The sequence below is a fragment of the Kwoniella europaea genome, chromosome 1 (assembly GCF_036810445.1).
Source record: "Kwoniella europaea PYCC6329 chromosome 1, complete sequence".
Lineage (NCBI taxonomy): Eukaryota > Fungi > Basidiomycota > Tremellomycetes > Tremellales > Cryptococcaceae > Kwoniella > Kwoniella europaea.
In genome coordinates this window covers 12194195-12209692 of record NC_089487.1, presented here as the reverse complement: position 1 = coordinate 12209692, position 15498 = coordinate 12194195, and the positions used below count along the sequence as shown (strand labels likewise).

Below are 15498 nucleotides of genomic sequence, written 5' to 3'. Positions count from 1 at the left end.
ATACTGTACAATAAAGTATAGATAGATACACAAAATACACATATGCACCACAGGTTTTATCACTCGTATGATGGAAGTTAATTTCAACATGAAGTTAACAGAAGCAACAAAACTTTCTCATTATACATTTCATCTCACAATTGACGGCTACAAACCGATATTCCATCTTCATTCCATTTTAATTTTTTCGATTATTTACTTTACTATACAACTTTACAATATATAATCTCCACATCAGGCTACTACACTAATATAAACGGGGATTTCGTGTCGAGGGTGAAATCATTTTGATACCTCTGGCCAAACCTGTTTAACGAAATCTTCCACGTCGTCTAAGAGTACTTCTGGACCTTCTAGAGCTGCAAAATGACCACCCTATAGACGATCCGATCAGCATCGAGGTGTGATATAGTCTTTGGTTTGACCAAAATTTGTGATAAAACACAGTACTCACCGTTTTATGCTCCCTGCTCCATACTAAATTATGAGCCGTCTTAACCCAATGTACAGGTATAGGTGTGATTTCTTTAGGGAAATAACTATATCCCGTTGGTTTATGTTGATATTCTTTGTCGGCTGTGTGGACATTTCTTTTAGATCCGAAACCCTGTAATTCAAATTGAATGATTGTATAAAAAAATTCGACAGTTCAACAATCAGCGAGGATCAACTAATCAATTGTTATCTTGTTCAACAGGAAACAGGAGATATGTATATAGTGAAAGAGTACTCACATATCTATAACTGAAGATACAACTAGGGAAAGTATCAGTGAACCAATAAAGACTTATAAAAGTCAATATCGTATCCAAACTTGGAGTTTCATCTGACCATTCGACGAATTTCTCTCCTATCCAACATAACAAACTGATAGGGTTTGAACCTAGTACGAGACCGATCGTGGATGGGCGAGTGGCCTGTTCGAGGTTGTAGCCGTATTTCTGCAACCACTCGAGGAATTCGGGTATACCCCATGGTTGGGAATGTTCGGGGGTACCAGGCGGGGCGGGTTTGACGATTCGCATGTTTAGGTGAATAGCTGGGTGGATGGGGGAGATCAGCTTCATTCTTTCGATGGTATCACAGCCCCCTCTTCTCTTTCATACCATACGACAACCCTCACTCACCTTTACACCCCTCGTGACTTCTACCTAGTTCATTGGTAATGTGACTCCCTACATCCCCGCCCTGTGCGATATATCCATCTCCCAATCCAAGTCCCTTCAGCACTTGGTCATAGAGGTACCCGACATCTTTGATCGCAAACTCGCGGTCGTTGGGTGTCGACGAGGAGAATAAGTATCCGGGTGTAGAGGGGAAGATGAGGTGGTAGCTGAATAAGATAGCCAGAAAAGGATGATTTAGTCATTCCGTTCATAAGTCGATATCAATCACTCATCTCCTGTCAAGGGAGACTCACGGTAATTCATCCTCTGAATACTTCGCTCTGATAACCTCCATCAAACCCAAAAACTCGATGTACGCTCCAGGCCATCCGTGACTGAGTATGATTGGAATAGCATCTTTCCTCTTGGAGAATAACGCTGCGAAATGGATCTTGTATTCTAGTCCATCGGAGTTTTTAACCGTAGCTTTGAAAGCTGGTTGAGCGTTTATACGTGATTCTTGCTTTCGCCTGAAAATCCCATATCATACCGTATGATATTGGTTAGTTACTGTAGGCGGTGTGAATGAGAGTAGTAAGCTAGAACATACCAATCGTACTCCTCTAACCAATACTTCCTAGTGTCCTCTAACCACTTCCTACTGACTCCAAACCCTTTCTTCTCAGCATCAATATTCTCATAAGTCTCCTTGGGCAATCTCGATAGTTTGATCAAAGTCTTGAGTTCCTCGATATCTTCATCTGGGATTGAGATGGTGAAAGGCTCGAGGGGGATGGTTGGCTTGAATGGGGGAGTGGAGTAAGACATGGTGGTTGGTCTGGTAGTTGTTGACTCTATCTTACCTTGCCTTGTGAATTTTATCAATTGTTATATACGAGTATCAGAAAATCCAGTCAACTCCCGTCATCTATCTGCTTATTCAGCTGAGGACATTTGATATGACGTCATCTCCTATCCCGTCAGTCAAGATATCATCATGATAAGAGCAAGATGAGATGAGATGATGGATGTTATGGGGATGCTTGTGTAGTGCAATTCTCCCTCACTGGTAAGGGCTGATACAGAGATGGCCAACTTGTGATGGTATATCAGAGACGAAGGAAGAGATCATACCAAATTCATGTTACTCATAATGATACGAGCACTCATATTATAGGATCTGGTCAAGGGATGAGGCGATAACCACGTGTAAAGAAAGGTACTAACCGTCCTTTCCAGTTTCATGGGGTGATCGATCTGTTTATTCCAGTGCCCCTGCCTCGATCAAACGTCATCAACCAAGACGCGATCGATCAATGATCAAAACCACAGATCTGTACGGTTGGTTGCTTATATCGAAAACAATCATTTGTACCAGTATGAGACAGCCCAAACTCATCGCAGTCGATCATCCGACTCGGTACTCGTATGGTTTATGCAAGATATAATGTCATTATGCGCCTGTATATAAATGATTTCAAAGCAAACACATCGATACATCGTTGCAATAATACGAAATCGATATTCCTCTCATAATCGATAACACAGCAGTAGTAACTTATCAGCATGACCACCAAGCCCAAAGTAAAAATGAACGGGCATCAGCCTCAGCCCAGAGAGATAGTCATAATCGGAGCAGGTCTGATCGGCGTTTCCACAGCCTACTATCTCTCGAAACATCTAGACTTACATCCAGAAAGTAAGATCACATTGGTAGAAGAGGAGAACGTAGGTACGGGAAGTAGTGGGTATGCTAATGGATTATTAGTAAGAGATGAATGTGATGGTGAGTCCGGAACGGACTCGATCATTGTATCACTGCACGAACAAATCATGCTAAGAATGGAATACTAGAGATGCCAAAGACTGGATATGACCTTCATCGAAGTTTGGCAAAAGATTTTGGAGGAGAGTTGAAATGGGGATACAAAACCATAGATTTATATGTGAGTTGGCTGATTCAAGGAGTACGTGAATAAAATCATCTCCAACAACTAATTAAATGGATGGTATGGATCGTACCATACAATCCATGTAGGATGCCAACCTCGACGTATCTTCCTCATCTTCGTCTATGATCTCACTCTCCTTCCTCCCACCTTCCACCTCGATACATCATCGATCCCTTCCAACAGCGATTTGTCAACCATCCGATTTCACACGGCACTTATGTGGATTATTCCTCACCCATCCTGGAGCGTCGTTGATGATTGCTAGAGCGACTTCTCTTACCTTCTTTCCTCCGCAATCGAATGGCAAACCATATGAAAGGGATGAGGGGAGTGTTGGTGGGAGTGGGAGTGGGAAAGAGAGGAGAAGGATAAATGGTATAAACATAGTTCAAATTATCAACGGAATAGAGGAGATTGTTCATCTCAAAGCAGATATCATAATCGCCTCTACTGGAATTAAAACTCCACTGTTGTTAAAGACATCACTGGGTGAGGAGATACAAACTAAGACGAAGGAGATTGGGCAGAAAGAATGGGAAGGGATAGTGATCAAACCTAAAGAAAGACTGAAACCATGTGCGGTGAAAATAAGCCAAGGTGAGGCGGAAGGGAAAGTAGTGATGGTAGTGAGAGATGATGGGACGGCATTTATGTGAGTTTGGTATCGTATTATCATTTACACATTTCTACATATATGACACATTAAAATAACATCGTATTGTCGTCGCAACAGATCACGTCCCCTATCATCTCTATCATCCTCTGATAATAAAGATAAATCAAACCTAATCACTTATGTCGAGTCTCTCTCATCCAAATTCGCTTCTTCTAACGGTACACTCGTCTTATCCCAAACGAAATGGTCGTGCCCTACTACACCCGATAATCAACCGCTGATGGAAGATTTATCCCTGATACCTGGAGGAATAGATGGTCTATGGGTTGGTATAGGGTGAGTCAACCCCTATTCCCAGTCCTACTGTTCATGCTGTAAGTTATGACTTTGGGCTTACAGTATTACTGATGAGATAGTGGAAATACAACACAAGGTGAGAGTCACTCCATCTCGGGTTTAGGTGACAAGCTATAAAACTAATTTATCATTTTCCATTTGATTGATATAGGTCCAGCGATAGGTTTAAATTTAGCTTCTAGAATATTAGACGGTAATACATGATAGACGAAATACAGTGCAAGTACAGTGCGATACCACACAATATAGGATTGTCACCAGAGGTGTATTGTGTAGATCTTTTAAGATGCATGATAAATGGATGGAACATGATAATTTTCAACCTGGATATATACGGCTAGGTCAGAAAAGGATAGATATTCTATAGTCCGAAGATGACTATTACAGTCTTGGACAAATGTGTTAAGTGGAGGGTGCAGGAAGCAATCTAACATAAACACCAGAATGACGGGACGGAAGGATTATACTTATTCTTCCATTAACAAATTCAACTGGGATACAAATGAAAACTAACAAATAGATCCAAAACGGAATGTAAATAGTGGGTAGAACCGATAACACCAATATACAGTTCACTTAAACCAAAGCACCCCTCACATGATCACACATCCCCTACCTCCACCCTCTCCATCACCCTCTCCATCCCAAACCCCATCCAAATCCATCATTCCCGTTACAGCAGTTCCACCAGACGAAGTAGAAGTGGGACTACTAGACCACCAACTGTTCTTTCTTTCTTTCTTCTCCTTCTCGATCACTCCTTCATCCTTTGCATGTTGTATCTTATCCAGATCATTTCTTATCTCCCTCCAATCCCGGGGTATCGTCGTATTCCTCCACCCCTGGAAACTCTTCACCGTCGCTTTCCCTCCCTCCGAGGATAGTTCCTTAGTTTGGTATTCGAACGGGGTAAAGTCCCATCCTTCATACCCTACTCTCGTCCTAGTGTTCTTCAATAACTTGTCCAGTTCAGAGGTAGTGATGGATCTACAGTCAATGACTGATATGTTCCCTTTGGGATGGTATTTTAGGAACGTACGTAGGACAGAGTTATCTGCGGGAGTGTTCTGTACCACCAAAAAAGCAACGGTATATCAGCAACGGCTCTATTCCATACTGATAATCCATCTATTCAAAAGGATGATCCAGTATTGGAGTGTTGGGAACGAGCCGATCGTGTTTCTCACTCACATCAATCTCCAACACTTCCAAATTCCCACAACTCCTAATCAACCTACACAACCCCTCACTAGTCACATCCTTACTCCCACCAATTCTCAACTCTCTCAAATTCTTCCCAACAGTCTCGTCCGTCTCATCCGACCTATACCTCGAAAGTACATCCAGGACTCTATCGGTGATCCCACCATGCGTACCAGTCTGGTCTAAGTCAATCTTCTCAATCTTAGGAATAGTCTTGAGGAACTTTACTAAATCTAATTCACCATCATCATGATTGTCCTTGAACATCTCAGATAAATTTGCTAATTCCAATGATCTCAATTGAGGTAGATATCCAGCTAGATGGACTAAGAATTTTCCTTTCAAGGCTGTACATCCAGATAGGTTAAGATGCGTGATGGAGCTCTGCCTGCCCACTTCTTGAAGTGCCAGAGCGAACTTTTCAAAATCGTCGTCAAACAAGTGCGTACATCCTTGAGCATCCAATACTTCCAGACTGATCAACGTTTTTGCTAAGAGAGGTAAGAGATCCGATGCGTGTCGTCCATATGATTTCAGACCACCAAATTTCAATGCCTTCAGTTTGGATGCCTGAACATCATCCATTGCATTGATGAGGAAGATGATATCGCCCAAAGTCAAGTCTTTACATCTTGATATATCTAGATATTCAAGTTGACGAGTTGACCTTGCGATGGTGCGTATCACTTCTGAAGAACAAGCCTGGACAGCTTTGAGGTTGATGGTTTTCAAACCTGGTGAGCCAAGGATGGTCGAGCAGATATCAGAAGGACTCAATCTGTTGGCACCTCGTAAGTCCAATACCCGAAGATTTGGTAGCCATACGGTCAAGCTGTCAGAGCGGGGGCTAGGTGTCCAGTCGAATGGTGACAAGGAAGGGATAAGAACTGACCCCTTGAGCCGATTCATGCCTCTGAGGTCCATTGTCGTAATGAATGGCAGAGAGGAGGAGAGGATTCTTTTGAGTGTGTTCGGGTGTAAGACATGGGCGTAGGGGCTGAGTTCAAGGGATGACCATAATTGACCATCGAGGCAGAGTTGTTGCCAGCTTTTAGATACCTAATGAATCTAGATCAGCAATGTTCAGGGAAAGGCGTCACTCACCCTACTAAGCTTGATTAATTCCTTTCGACCTCCTGTCTCTCCGCTCCATCTTTTCATACCCCCTTCCGCCTTGTACACCTCTAAAAGCGTTTTCATGACCAGTAATCTGAGTTCTCGTGGTAGTACGGTATCAAAATAATTGGTCTTCTCCTCTTTCCCATGCCCCGGCTCGTCTCCCATCAGATCAGCTGCGGTGGTATCGAGAAGAGGCATAGAAGTCGCACGGGGTCGGGTGATCCGCACCGGATGGATATAGGACGAGTCACCTGCCATATTTGACTGATAGACCGGAACTTGGGTGCTATTTGAGACATACTTGGAGATGACTTGGGCAGGGGATGTGAATTGATCGAGTTGAGCCACTCCATCGATAGAGAAGTGTCGAGTACGAGCAAACGCAGGGAACACAGCGCTAGGAGGATGAGCGAAATCTCGGACTGTAATTTCATGATGACCGATGTGATGAGAGAGTTGATGGGAAGGTTGTGCTTGTTCCCTGGATGGGGGACTATGGGACGCAGAGGTCACATGGGTCGACCTGACAGAGGTGGACGATGGAGCGCGCGATATAGTCAAGAGAGATTTGAGTCGAGATTTTCTGGGTCTTACCGCTACCGTATTATTGATACTGGAAGAAGGGGTGATACCGTTCGTATCAAGTAGGGAAGGGGGACCACTCGAGGTTGAGTCTCCATCATCTTCTTTCGATCTGCGTAAACTTCTTAAAGAGCTCTTGGATCTCTCGAGCTTTCTCCTTACCACTGCTTTCAACTTGGATCGACGGCTTGCAGTTGTGGTATCGGATTGGTCGATCGTCCCGTCTGTTGAAATACTTAGCCGACTAGCATCAGGTTCCGACAGACCGACATTGGTGGACGATGTAGGAGATAGCGTTGAGATTGGTAGAATATTATTGGAAGAATAGGTGTTGAGCTGAATAGGAGGTTCGAGCTGGGGAGATATGTCATTCGTGAACAATGACTCAGGTTCTTCAACGAGTGAAGGGCTGATGTGCCCATCATGTGGTATTGTCTCTGGTGAAGACGGGATCAGGGCGCTGCCGAAGCCATAACTATTTTGACGATGTCGACTGATTGTAAGCGCATCGGTAGGTGATTCGACTACTACGGATGGTTTGTATGATCCGGGTTGGTGACCATTGAGTACACCTAGGATCGAGGACGTTTGAGGTGTTTGGAGATGAGGGAACGAGTCGGACGAGGAGGTCGTGAGGATTGTGTCTGATCGTTCTCTGGGTGAGTGTGCGGTCGGTGTCTGTGGGCTGGATATTGGGATTGCATTGATTGGTGAAGAGGTCATCTTGTCTGCCTGTTCCTCCTATTAGGTCATATGGGAAAGAAGACCAGAGATTGATGGAGAATCGAAAACGTGATACAGTCATAAAATGATAAGATGATACACAGATTGGAAGGAGAAGGTTACAACAAGGCTATAAAATGAAATAGGGTGATAGAGTGGCTTTACGTATGATTGACCAGCAATTGATTTGGTAACGATGATGATGATGGGCTGAAGGCGAGGATCGTGAGAAAGGATGGTGATACAAACAGGATTGATGGTAAAACAACAGACAAATCAGAGAATACAACGTATATAGCGATAAACAGGAAGTGGTAGAGGATGATCACCTTACATTGGACTGATTGATACTCCAATATATGAGTATCACCTGGTTTGATAAGATGATGATATGACGGGAGAGAGAAAGAGGGGATGACAGTCAGATGGGATGGCGAAATATACACTGTACGAGTAGTTGTCTCTTATCACCTGCTAGCGTTGAATCCTAACATAAACTGCATGCAGGGTACTATTGTGGGGTCTCCACATCGGAGATAGACCAGATCTCATTCCAAAGGGTACACCATTCATTCCCCTAGGAGATAACAGATTGTGGCAACAGATCGATAGATGCACAGTTTACAGATCAGAGGACAGTGCATTTATCACCTTCTTCCTCTTCTGCATTTTCGGCCCCAGTCGTCTCATCATCAGTCTGGGAAGTATCAAGAAGCCTGGCTTTAGCATGTATAAACACCAAATCGGAAACTTCTTTACAACACTCACCCTGGGATCTCTCACGCCGATGCTGAAAGGTCGTATAGTCCCTTTAGGCTGATAATCAGGCAGAGACGATTGCACATCAAATGGATGGGGCTTCATAGTAACTAAGATCTCATTCTCCCCAATTGGAAATCTCCTGGAAGCTTCCTCAAGTCTTTCTATAACAGGTACAGTACCTTCGATATCGGGTTGACCATCTTGGGTATATCTGAATGAGGCTGTATCTCCAATCCGGATGATAGTACCGTCGAACAATTCATATCGATCGTAGCCTATACCTTGTTTATCTGACCAGCCTTCGAGCTCAAGAGGTGAGTTGTCCGTATATCCTTGATCAGAGAGGGAACGACCCTTCGTGACGCTGATGCACATGCTCCAACTTCCAGTGCTGGTATGAAGGAACAACTCAGAGTTAGTCCAGCTGATAAAACAAATCATACTGTATTATACATGTACTTACTTGATCTCGGTTGATCCCTGCAAAGTGTCAGTCATGGTGTTTTACTAGTGAAAATCAGTATAAAAAAAGCTTAGTAGAGATTAATGAAACAGTGTTGATAGGTATGGTATCAAAAGTTGTTTCTCATGTCGATCTCGATTCGACTCGCAGGACTTTGACGATATATACATAACATATTCGAAGCCCGACAATAGGTAGAAAAAGAGGACATACAATGCAGATGAAAGGATTTGCATGCAGTAATGACTGCATATCGTATAGTATACAGTATACACTAGTCAAAGGAAGAGAGGAATGGGGTAAGTGTACCGATTCGATTCGATTTGATTTCATTGGTCAACTACAACTCAGTCTCCGGATCTTCGAATGAGATAGAGGGAGTTTGTACTTGACTAGGTGCCAACATAGGAGAAAAGAGTCTCCCAAAATATCCCAATTCAACCTCCTTGTCTTTTTCCTCTTTCTTTTGATCTTCAGGTTGAGGAATAACGCGAGATTCAAAACTCATATGATCGGAGGGACAAGGCTCGTTCCATACTTTCAAAGTCACTTGAGACCCCTCGGGTAACATAACGTAAGTAGGTACATCTGTAGCTGTTCCCCTGATCTTGGGCACTGCTCGAGTAGATGAGGAAGATGAATGAGCGTTCTCATCAGGTGTACTTGATTCTGCACTTGCATTATTATCGTTGTTTTTATCGAAAGGCCAAAAGATCCAGTCGAACGTAACTCCCTTTCGTTGGAATGTCCCGTCCTCTGTGATATGTCTACTATCAGGATAGATAGGATAAGTAGCAATTCGAGGTTTAACCGTAAAAGCCAATTTGGTTACTTCCAATTTCATCATGTATCCATTTCCCGAGGTATTCGCAGAACTATAGTACAAATTGGTGGAGCATGAGATCGATCGTGGATTATGATTCAAGCATACAGGGGTCAAGTACTTGGTTAATGCACGATTGTATGTCGATACAATACACTCACTTAGCGGGCTTCGTATCAGGGATAGAATCAGTCGTATGACAAGTAGATTTCTTCCCACCAGATTGAGAAGCTTGATGAGACGATCGTCTGAACATGGTGGAACAGGTACAACACTATAATGTAAGGTGGCAAAGAATGCTACTGTAGAGTATCATACAATCTTTGAATACAAGGCATTTATACCATATTGTACCATACCATACCTTGTGCTCCAGAATGACAGAGTTATCATCAGGTTGGAATAGGTGATAAAGGAGGAGCGAAGATCCATCAAAGGGTCGAAGATCGAATGACGGGTTAGTAAGGTTCCAGAATTGATGAGTTGGCATATTGTCTTCTGAGTATCGGTCCACCCACTCAGATCAAAACTCTAATTACGATGAAGCTTCTATAGCCAGACTCAGCTCGTAGATGACTGCTTCGTCGGGAGACATCGGTTCGGATCTTACCAGCTCGATGTTGTTGACCACTTTCGTTTTGTAACACTTCGATTGAGAGAGCCTTGCTCAGTTCGCACTCTGTGCCTTCTCATCTTCATGCTGGAATCGCAAATATCTTCAGCTTTAATTTTTGTTGTCATCATGTCACGTCCTCAAGTCTGATGAACTAAGTAAATCGTTCGAATAGTGTGTGATCATGCATGCAAGTATGTATCGTCTTATCCTTACAAGCCACCTTTCGCGCCTCTTCTAGCCATCTGTGGGGATCCAACAACACATCAGTTCAATCCCAACTTTTTTTGCGAGACGAGATGGGATTGAAAAGAGAATTCACTTACCTCAACAACCTTCCATCCACCCGTCAATTCATTCTCCAACTCCTTCTCCACCCTAGTGATTACCATAGCATATCTACATTGTTCCACATCCCTCTCTGATCCGACAATCACTTCACCCGTTTTAGCCGATCTGAACAAGAGTTGTTCTTGAGTAGCGAAAGTTATAACGAATACAGGTACGTTGTTCTCAAGCATTTTACCTGATGATACCTATTGACATTGAACATCAAATTACATCGAATATTAGCAATACATTCGTTTTTCAGATATCGAATCGAGGTGAGTAAACAAGTTATAAAGTATAGTTTAACTCACATCAACATGCTTTATATCCAAGATCTTACTATCCGATACCAAACCCTGCTTGATATATTGACCCATAGTCGCCCACAATACATTGAACGTAGCCTCTCCACACCACTGTTTCAAACTTTCCCTATCCGCACTCAAATACGCATCTACCACTTCAGGTACGATGTATTCTCTCAGTTCCCCAGTCCAACTATCCATCCTGAACGAGGGGTCAATCTCTTTCATTGCTTTTATCACTTGAGCAGTCTCGTTCTCTTCGAATAATGATCCTACTTTCGACCCGACCGTTCGAAGGGCACTGATGAATGGTGAGTCCGATTCGTAGTATGTTTCCAACCATCGTTGGTAAGTTGGCGATTCTTTGATAAAACCGAATCGAGAGACTGGCTCGGGTCGGTCGGAGAGTACTAAGGCTTCACCGGCTCTATGAGTTTGAGATGAAGAGATCAGTAAGTCTATCCTTAAGACACAGCCCAACAGATGTCGGTGTATTATTTGCTTTGTCGAGGGAGACACGCCCACTCACTCTGGATTCTCCTCAACTTTCTTGACCACCTTCTTTCCCGCCTTTGCAGCTCTTATAGCTCTCAATTCCCTCTTTTTCCTTCTAGCCTCTTTCTCCTCATACCCTCCATACCTACTGCTCATACCGGTAGTGTCGTCAAACGCATCTTCTATCGATTCAGCTATAACCTGATACGTCTTGGTATCCCTAATAGGTTGAGTAGCGCTCGTAGCTGCCGAGACGAACCTCGATGTCGCGGCTGAGATGGCTTTGAGAACTTCCGAGTCTCGAAGAGCATGTTGAACAGCATCATGTACTGATATACCAGCTTTCTGAAGGTCGCCTACTGCAGCTTGAATTCGGGGATTGTTCTTGATCAAGTTGGTGATCTACCGACGCATATGACAAATCAGTATCAGATCAACGGTTAACGACCAACACTACAACGGACACAAAGTATCATAGGTCAGGAGAATGGATGTACCCACCCTGGTCTTCTCATATAGATCTCTAGCCCTCTTCATAGCAGCACTATCCGCCATCTTGTCTACATCACCCTGTAACTGTTTAACATTATCTTGCCATCCTTTATTCTTCTCTATCTCCTCTTTCAACACTTGGGTGAACACCTTCCAAGGTGATTGGGGAGGAGCATTATCTTCAGGTGGTGGGCGTTTCTTCTGATTCTCTTTCGATTGCTGTTTGGCTTCTTCCAGTAATCGAGAAGAGGTGGAGAGCGGTCGAAGGGAGAGGGGAAAGGTGGCGGAGCGAGGTAATACTCTAGAACGAAGGATGGGCTGTTGCTGGAGTTTCAATGCTCGAAGGAATACAGGTCGGGATCGCATCTTAACGTTGCTTTTTGGGTGTGTACGAGTATGCGTATATGCTACGTATGTGAAGTTGTTGTGATTGTTTTCAACTTTTCCACGGAAATATAGAGATCTGGAGAGGTGAGATGAGGATACTTTTTTCTTCGGCTACAATCTGATGAGTTCCGTCGAGGGTATAAAATGGAGGGAGCAAACAAGTTTCACCTCGATGTATATACCCCGCATACACCCATTCACGTCTGTATCTGTGTAGATGCATTTTCAACGTGTCCACCTGCGAGTATCAAGTAGCAAGTATTCTAGAGCTCTGACTCCAGATCATAACATAGCCTCTGAGCAGGAGAGACACAATGTCAGAAGACGCCGAGCGAAAAGCCAAAGCAGAACGAGCCAAAAAGCTTGTGAGTCACATCTACGTTCTTTCCTTCTTTCTCCGCTTGGCAAAATAGAGTCAATTGCTGACGGTGATGATGGTGGTATCAATGAAATGCAGCTTGCTCAAAGGCAGAAAAAGAAGAAAGCAGAAGCTTCTGGAGCTTCACCTGCTGCCACTCCCGGCTCACCTGCCTCTACTTTGGCCGATACAGCTAATGTACCTTCAGCAAGGACCAGTCTGAGCTTGGACGATACTGCCAGAACGGAAGTATTGGGGGATGTAAAGCCGGGGAATAACGATGCTAAGGCTGAGACGAATAAGACAACGGAAGAAGGGAAAGACGGAAAGGTAAAACCCGAGAACGGTGATCAGGATAAGGTGGATAAGGTGGATCAGGAAGAAGAGAAACCTGCAGCTGAGCAAGAACCATCCGAAGAGAAAGGCAGTAAGAAGAAGAAAAAGAAAGGGAAGAAATCGAAAGATCAGGCTGAAGAGGAGGATCAGGAGGAAAAGAAATCAGAAGAGGACGAAGAAGATACCCTCTCTGCGACCCAACTTACAGCTGAAGACTCAACAAATGCCTCACGGCCCGAAATTACATCGACCCAACCAACCGAAACATCACCAGCGCCAGCTGCTCAGACAGAGAATCAACCACCCAAATCACCTTCCGACCCCACCTCCGAACTGCGCGAAACGATCTCTCTCCTCATTGCCGAGCGATCAGATCTGCAAAACCAGCTCGCCTCCCTTCAGACGCAGCTGACAGCTGCCAAAGGAGACTCTCAACTATTGGCAGAAGGCAGGACGCTGATATCCAAGTTGGAGGAAGAGAAGTCCTCCTTGGAGTCGAGAGTTGGTGAAATGCAGGTGGAAGTGGGAAGAGTGTCATCGTTAGAAGAGCAGGTGCAGCGGATAAGTAAAGAGGTAGACGGTTTGAGGAATGAGAGAGATGAGCTGAGTCGTGAGAAGAATAGGTTGGAAAGTGAAATGAAAGATGCAAGCGAAAAGGAAAAAGATAGGATAGAGGAGTTGGAGAAATCTCTGGAGAGGGAGAGGGCAAGGGAAAGTGGGTTGGAGAATGAAGTGGGAAGATTAAGACAGGTGAGTCCGAGGTTTACTGCAGGTGCGAGAATGTGCTGACCACCATTGACTTTGGTTTTCCCAGAGTAACTCTGAACTCACCACAAATCTTGAGAAGATCACAACTGACCTCGAAACACTGAAATCAAGTTCAACATTATCCAGTAAGGAATTGGAAGATCTGAGATCCGCTCATAAGATATTGGAAGAGCAGCATCACAGTCTAACATCAGAACATGACACTTTGAAATCGACACATGACGAATTATCGACCACGCATCAGACCCTACATACCACTCATGGAGATACATCCAAAACAATCAAAACGCTCGAATCATCATTGACATCGACTAAGAATGAATTGGAGTCGACGAAGAGTAAATTAACGACAGCGACTAAGAAAGGAGAAACCAGTGAGAAGAAGAAATTGGCATTACAAAAAGAGAATGACGAGTTGGTGAGGCAGTTACAGGAAGTAAGGGATAAAGTGGTAGAAGCGATGGAGGAGAAGGCTACGATGGCTTCTGCGGTGGAAAGTTGGGAGACGAAGAGTAAGAATTGGGAAAAGAGCAAATTGGATTTGGAAGCTAGAGTGGAAGAAGGCAAGGTGAGTCAGACCTTTTGGATGGAACGGGTTCAGCTGATGACGGTCTGGATTCATGGTTCTAGACATTACATGATCAAGTAACATCACTAGCAGAGGAGAACAGATCTAAAGATGAGAAAATTGTTGAATTAGAAAATAAATTGAGCGAAATACAGACCGAATTTAAGGGTTTACAAAATACCTTGGCGGAACGTGATCAAACGATAGCTAAGAATGAATTATCACTATCGGAGAAAGATAAGATAATTGAAGAGCAGAAGGGTACAATCGAATCTGATAAATCGATGATAGAGAAGGGCCGATCAGATGTCAAGAGATTGGAAGACGAAGTGGAGTCACTGAAAGAGGAATTGCAGAGGACCAAGAATTCGTTGGAGACTTCGCAAAGCCAGAAAGTGGAATCATCTTCGACCAACAATGTAGAACAAGAAGATACAACGTCCTCAGCATCAGTATCGAGGGAATTAGAAATATCATCATTAACGTCTAAAATACGTCAATTGGAAAATCAATTATACGATTCAGAAAATGACAAACATAATTTACAAAAGAATTTAACGGATTTGAATTTAGATTATCAGAAGATTAAGAAAGAATATGATAATCTATCGATTTCGAGTCCAAGAGGTAAAGGAGGATATTTTTTATCGTCTAAGGATGAATATCCATCTTCACCTAGACGAATACCTTCATCTTCCGGTAATGCGGGACCCTCAGCGGTAGATGCAATTTTACCTGCTAGTGTAAGACATAAAAGACAGGTATCGTTGAATGCTCTCAAAGCAAGGATGGATTATCAGATCGTCCAAACTCCAAGCAAGTTATCGACGTTCAATGAAGATTCACAAGAGAATGATATTGATGGAGTACAGCAGAAGCAAACGCAAAAGCAGATAAGAAAGAAACATCAACAGTTTGGGGATGAGATTATGTTTTGTTGTCCTGCTTGTGAAGGTGATTTGATCACTCTATAGTATCAGTGCGGAAAAGTATGAAGAAGATTGTTTCACTTGTATATTACATATTACTTCTTAATCATTCAATCAATATTTTAGCATTACACACACAATATACCGAACAGTATACATATTCTCTGTGATATCTGGATCCATGCATACATTCCCAATGTGTATCATACGT

General features: G+C 43.4%; 7 protein-coding genes across 7 annotated transcripts; 2 read left to right on the top strand and 5 right to left on the bottom strand.

Moving 5' to 3' along the window:
* Positions 1–282: 282 nt before the first annotated feature.
* V865_004652 (uncharacterized protein) lies at positions 283–1934 on the bottom strand (the record flags this gene model as incomplete). Its single annotated transcript, XM_066228429.1, has 6 exons — positions 283–375; positions 455–607; positions 735–1039; positions 1128–1333; positions 1421–1636; positions 1717–1934. 6 exons carry the CDS (start codon positions 1932–1934, stop codon positions 283–285), a joined length of 1191 nt encoding a protein of 396 aa, XP_066084526.1.
* Positions 1935–2672: 738 nt separating this feature from the next.
* On the top strand, positions 2673–4235 carry V865_004651 (uncharacterized protein; the record flags this gene model as incomplete). Its single annotated transcript, XM_066228428.1, has 6 exons — positions 2673–2892; positions 2961–3052; positions 3145–3710; positions 3792–4010; positions 4091–4107; positions 4183–4235. The coding sequence occupies 6 exons, from the start codon at positions 2673–2675 to the stop codon at positions 4233–4235; spliced, it is 1167 nt and encodes a 388-aa protein (XP_066084525.1).
* Positions 4236–4624: 389 nt separating this feature from the next.
* On the bottom strand, positions 4625–7658 carry V865_004650 (uncharacterized protein; the record flags this gene model as incomplete). The annotated part of the gene is made up of 3 exons (XM_066228427.1): positions 4625–5098; positions 5223–6293; positions 6339–7658. 3 exons carry the CDS (start codon positions 7656–7658, stop codon positions 4625–4627), a joined length of 2865 nt encoding a protein of 954 aa, XP_066084524.1.
* Positions 7659–8286: 628 nt separating this feature from the next.
* V865_004649 (uncharacterized protein) lies at positions 8287–8918 on the bottom strand (the record flags this gene model as incomplete). The annotated part of the gene is made up of 3 exons (XM_066228426.1): positions 8287–8355; positions 8427–8811; positions 8884–8918. The coding sequence occupies 3 exons, from the start codon at positions 8916–8918 to the stop codon at positions 8287–8289; spliced, it is 489 nt and encodes a 162-aa protein (XP_066084523.1).
* A 305-nt stretch (positions 8919–9223) lies between these two features.
* Positions 9224–9962, bottom strand: V865_004648 (uncharacterized protein; the record flags this gene model as incomplete). The annotated part of the gene is made up of 2 exons (XM_066228425.1): positions 9224–9758; positions 9868–9962. 2 exons carry the CDS (start codon positions 9960–9962, stop codon positions 9224–9226), a joined length of 630 nt encoding a protein of 209 aa, XP_066084522.1.
* A 569-nt stretch (positions 9963–10531) lies between these two features.
* Positions 10532–12307, bottom strand: V865_004647 (uncharacterized protein; the record flags this gene model as incomplete). Its single annotated transcript, XM_066228424.1, has 5 exons — positions 10532–10564; positions 10646–10855; positions 10961–11381; positions 11484–11851; positions 11951–12307. 5 exons carry the CDS (start codon positions 12305–12307, stop codon positions 10532–10534), a joined length of 1389 nt encoding a protein of 462 aa, XP_066084521.1.
* Positions 12308–12642: 335 nt separating this feature from the next.
* Positions 12643–15332, top strand: V865_004646 (uncharacterized protein; the record flags this gene model as incomplete). Its single annotated transcript, XM_066228423.1, has 4 exons — positions 12643–12693; positions 12786–13772; positions 13837–14358; positions 14421–15332. The coding sequence occupies 4 exons, from the start codon at positions 12643–12645 to the stop codon at positions 15330–15332; spliced, it is 2472 nt and encodes an 823-aa protein (XP_066084520.1).
* Positions 15333–15498: the final 166 nt, after the last annotated feature.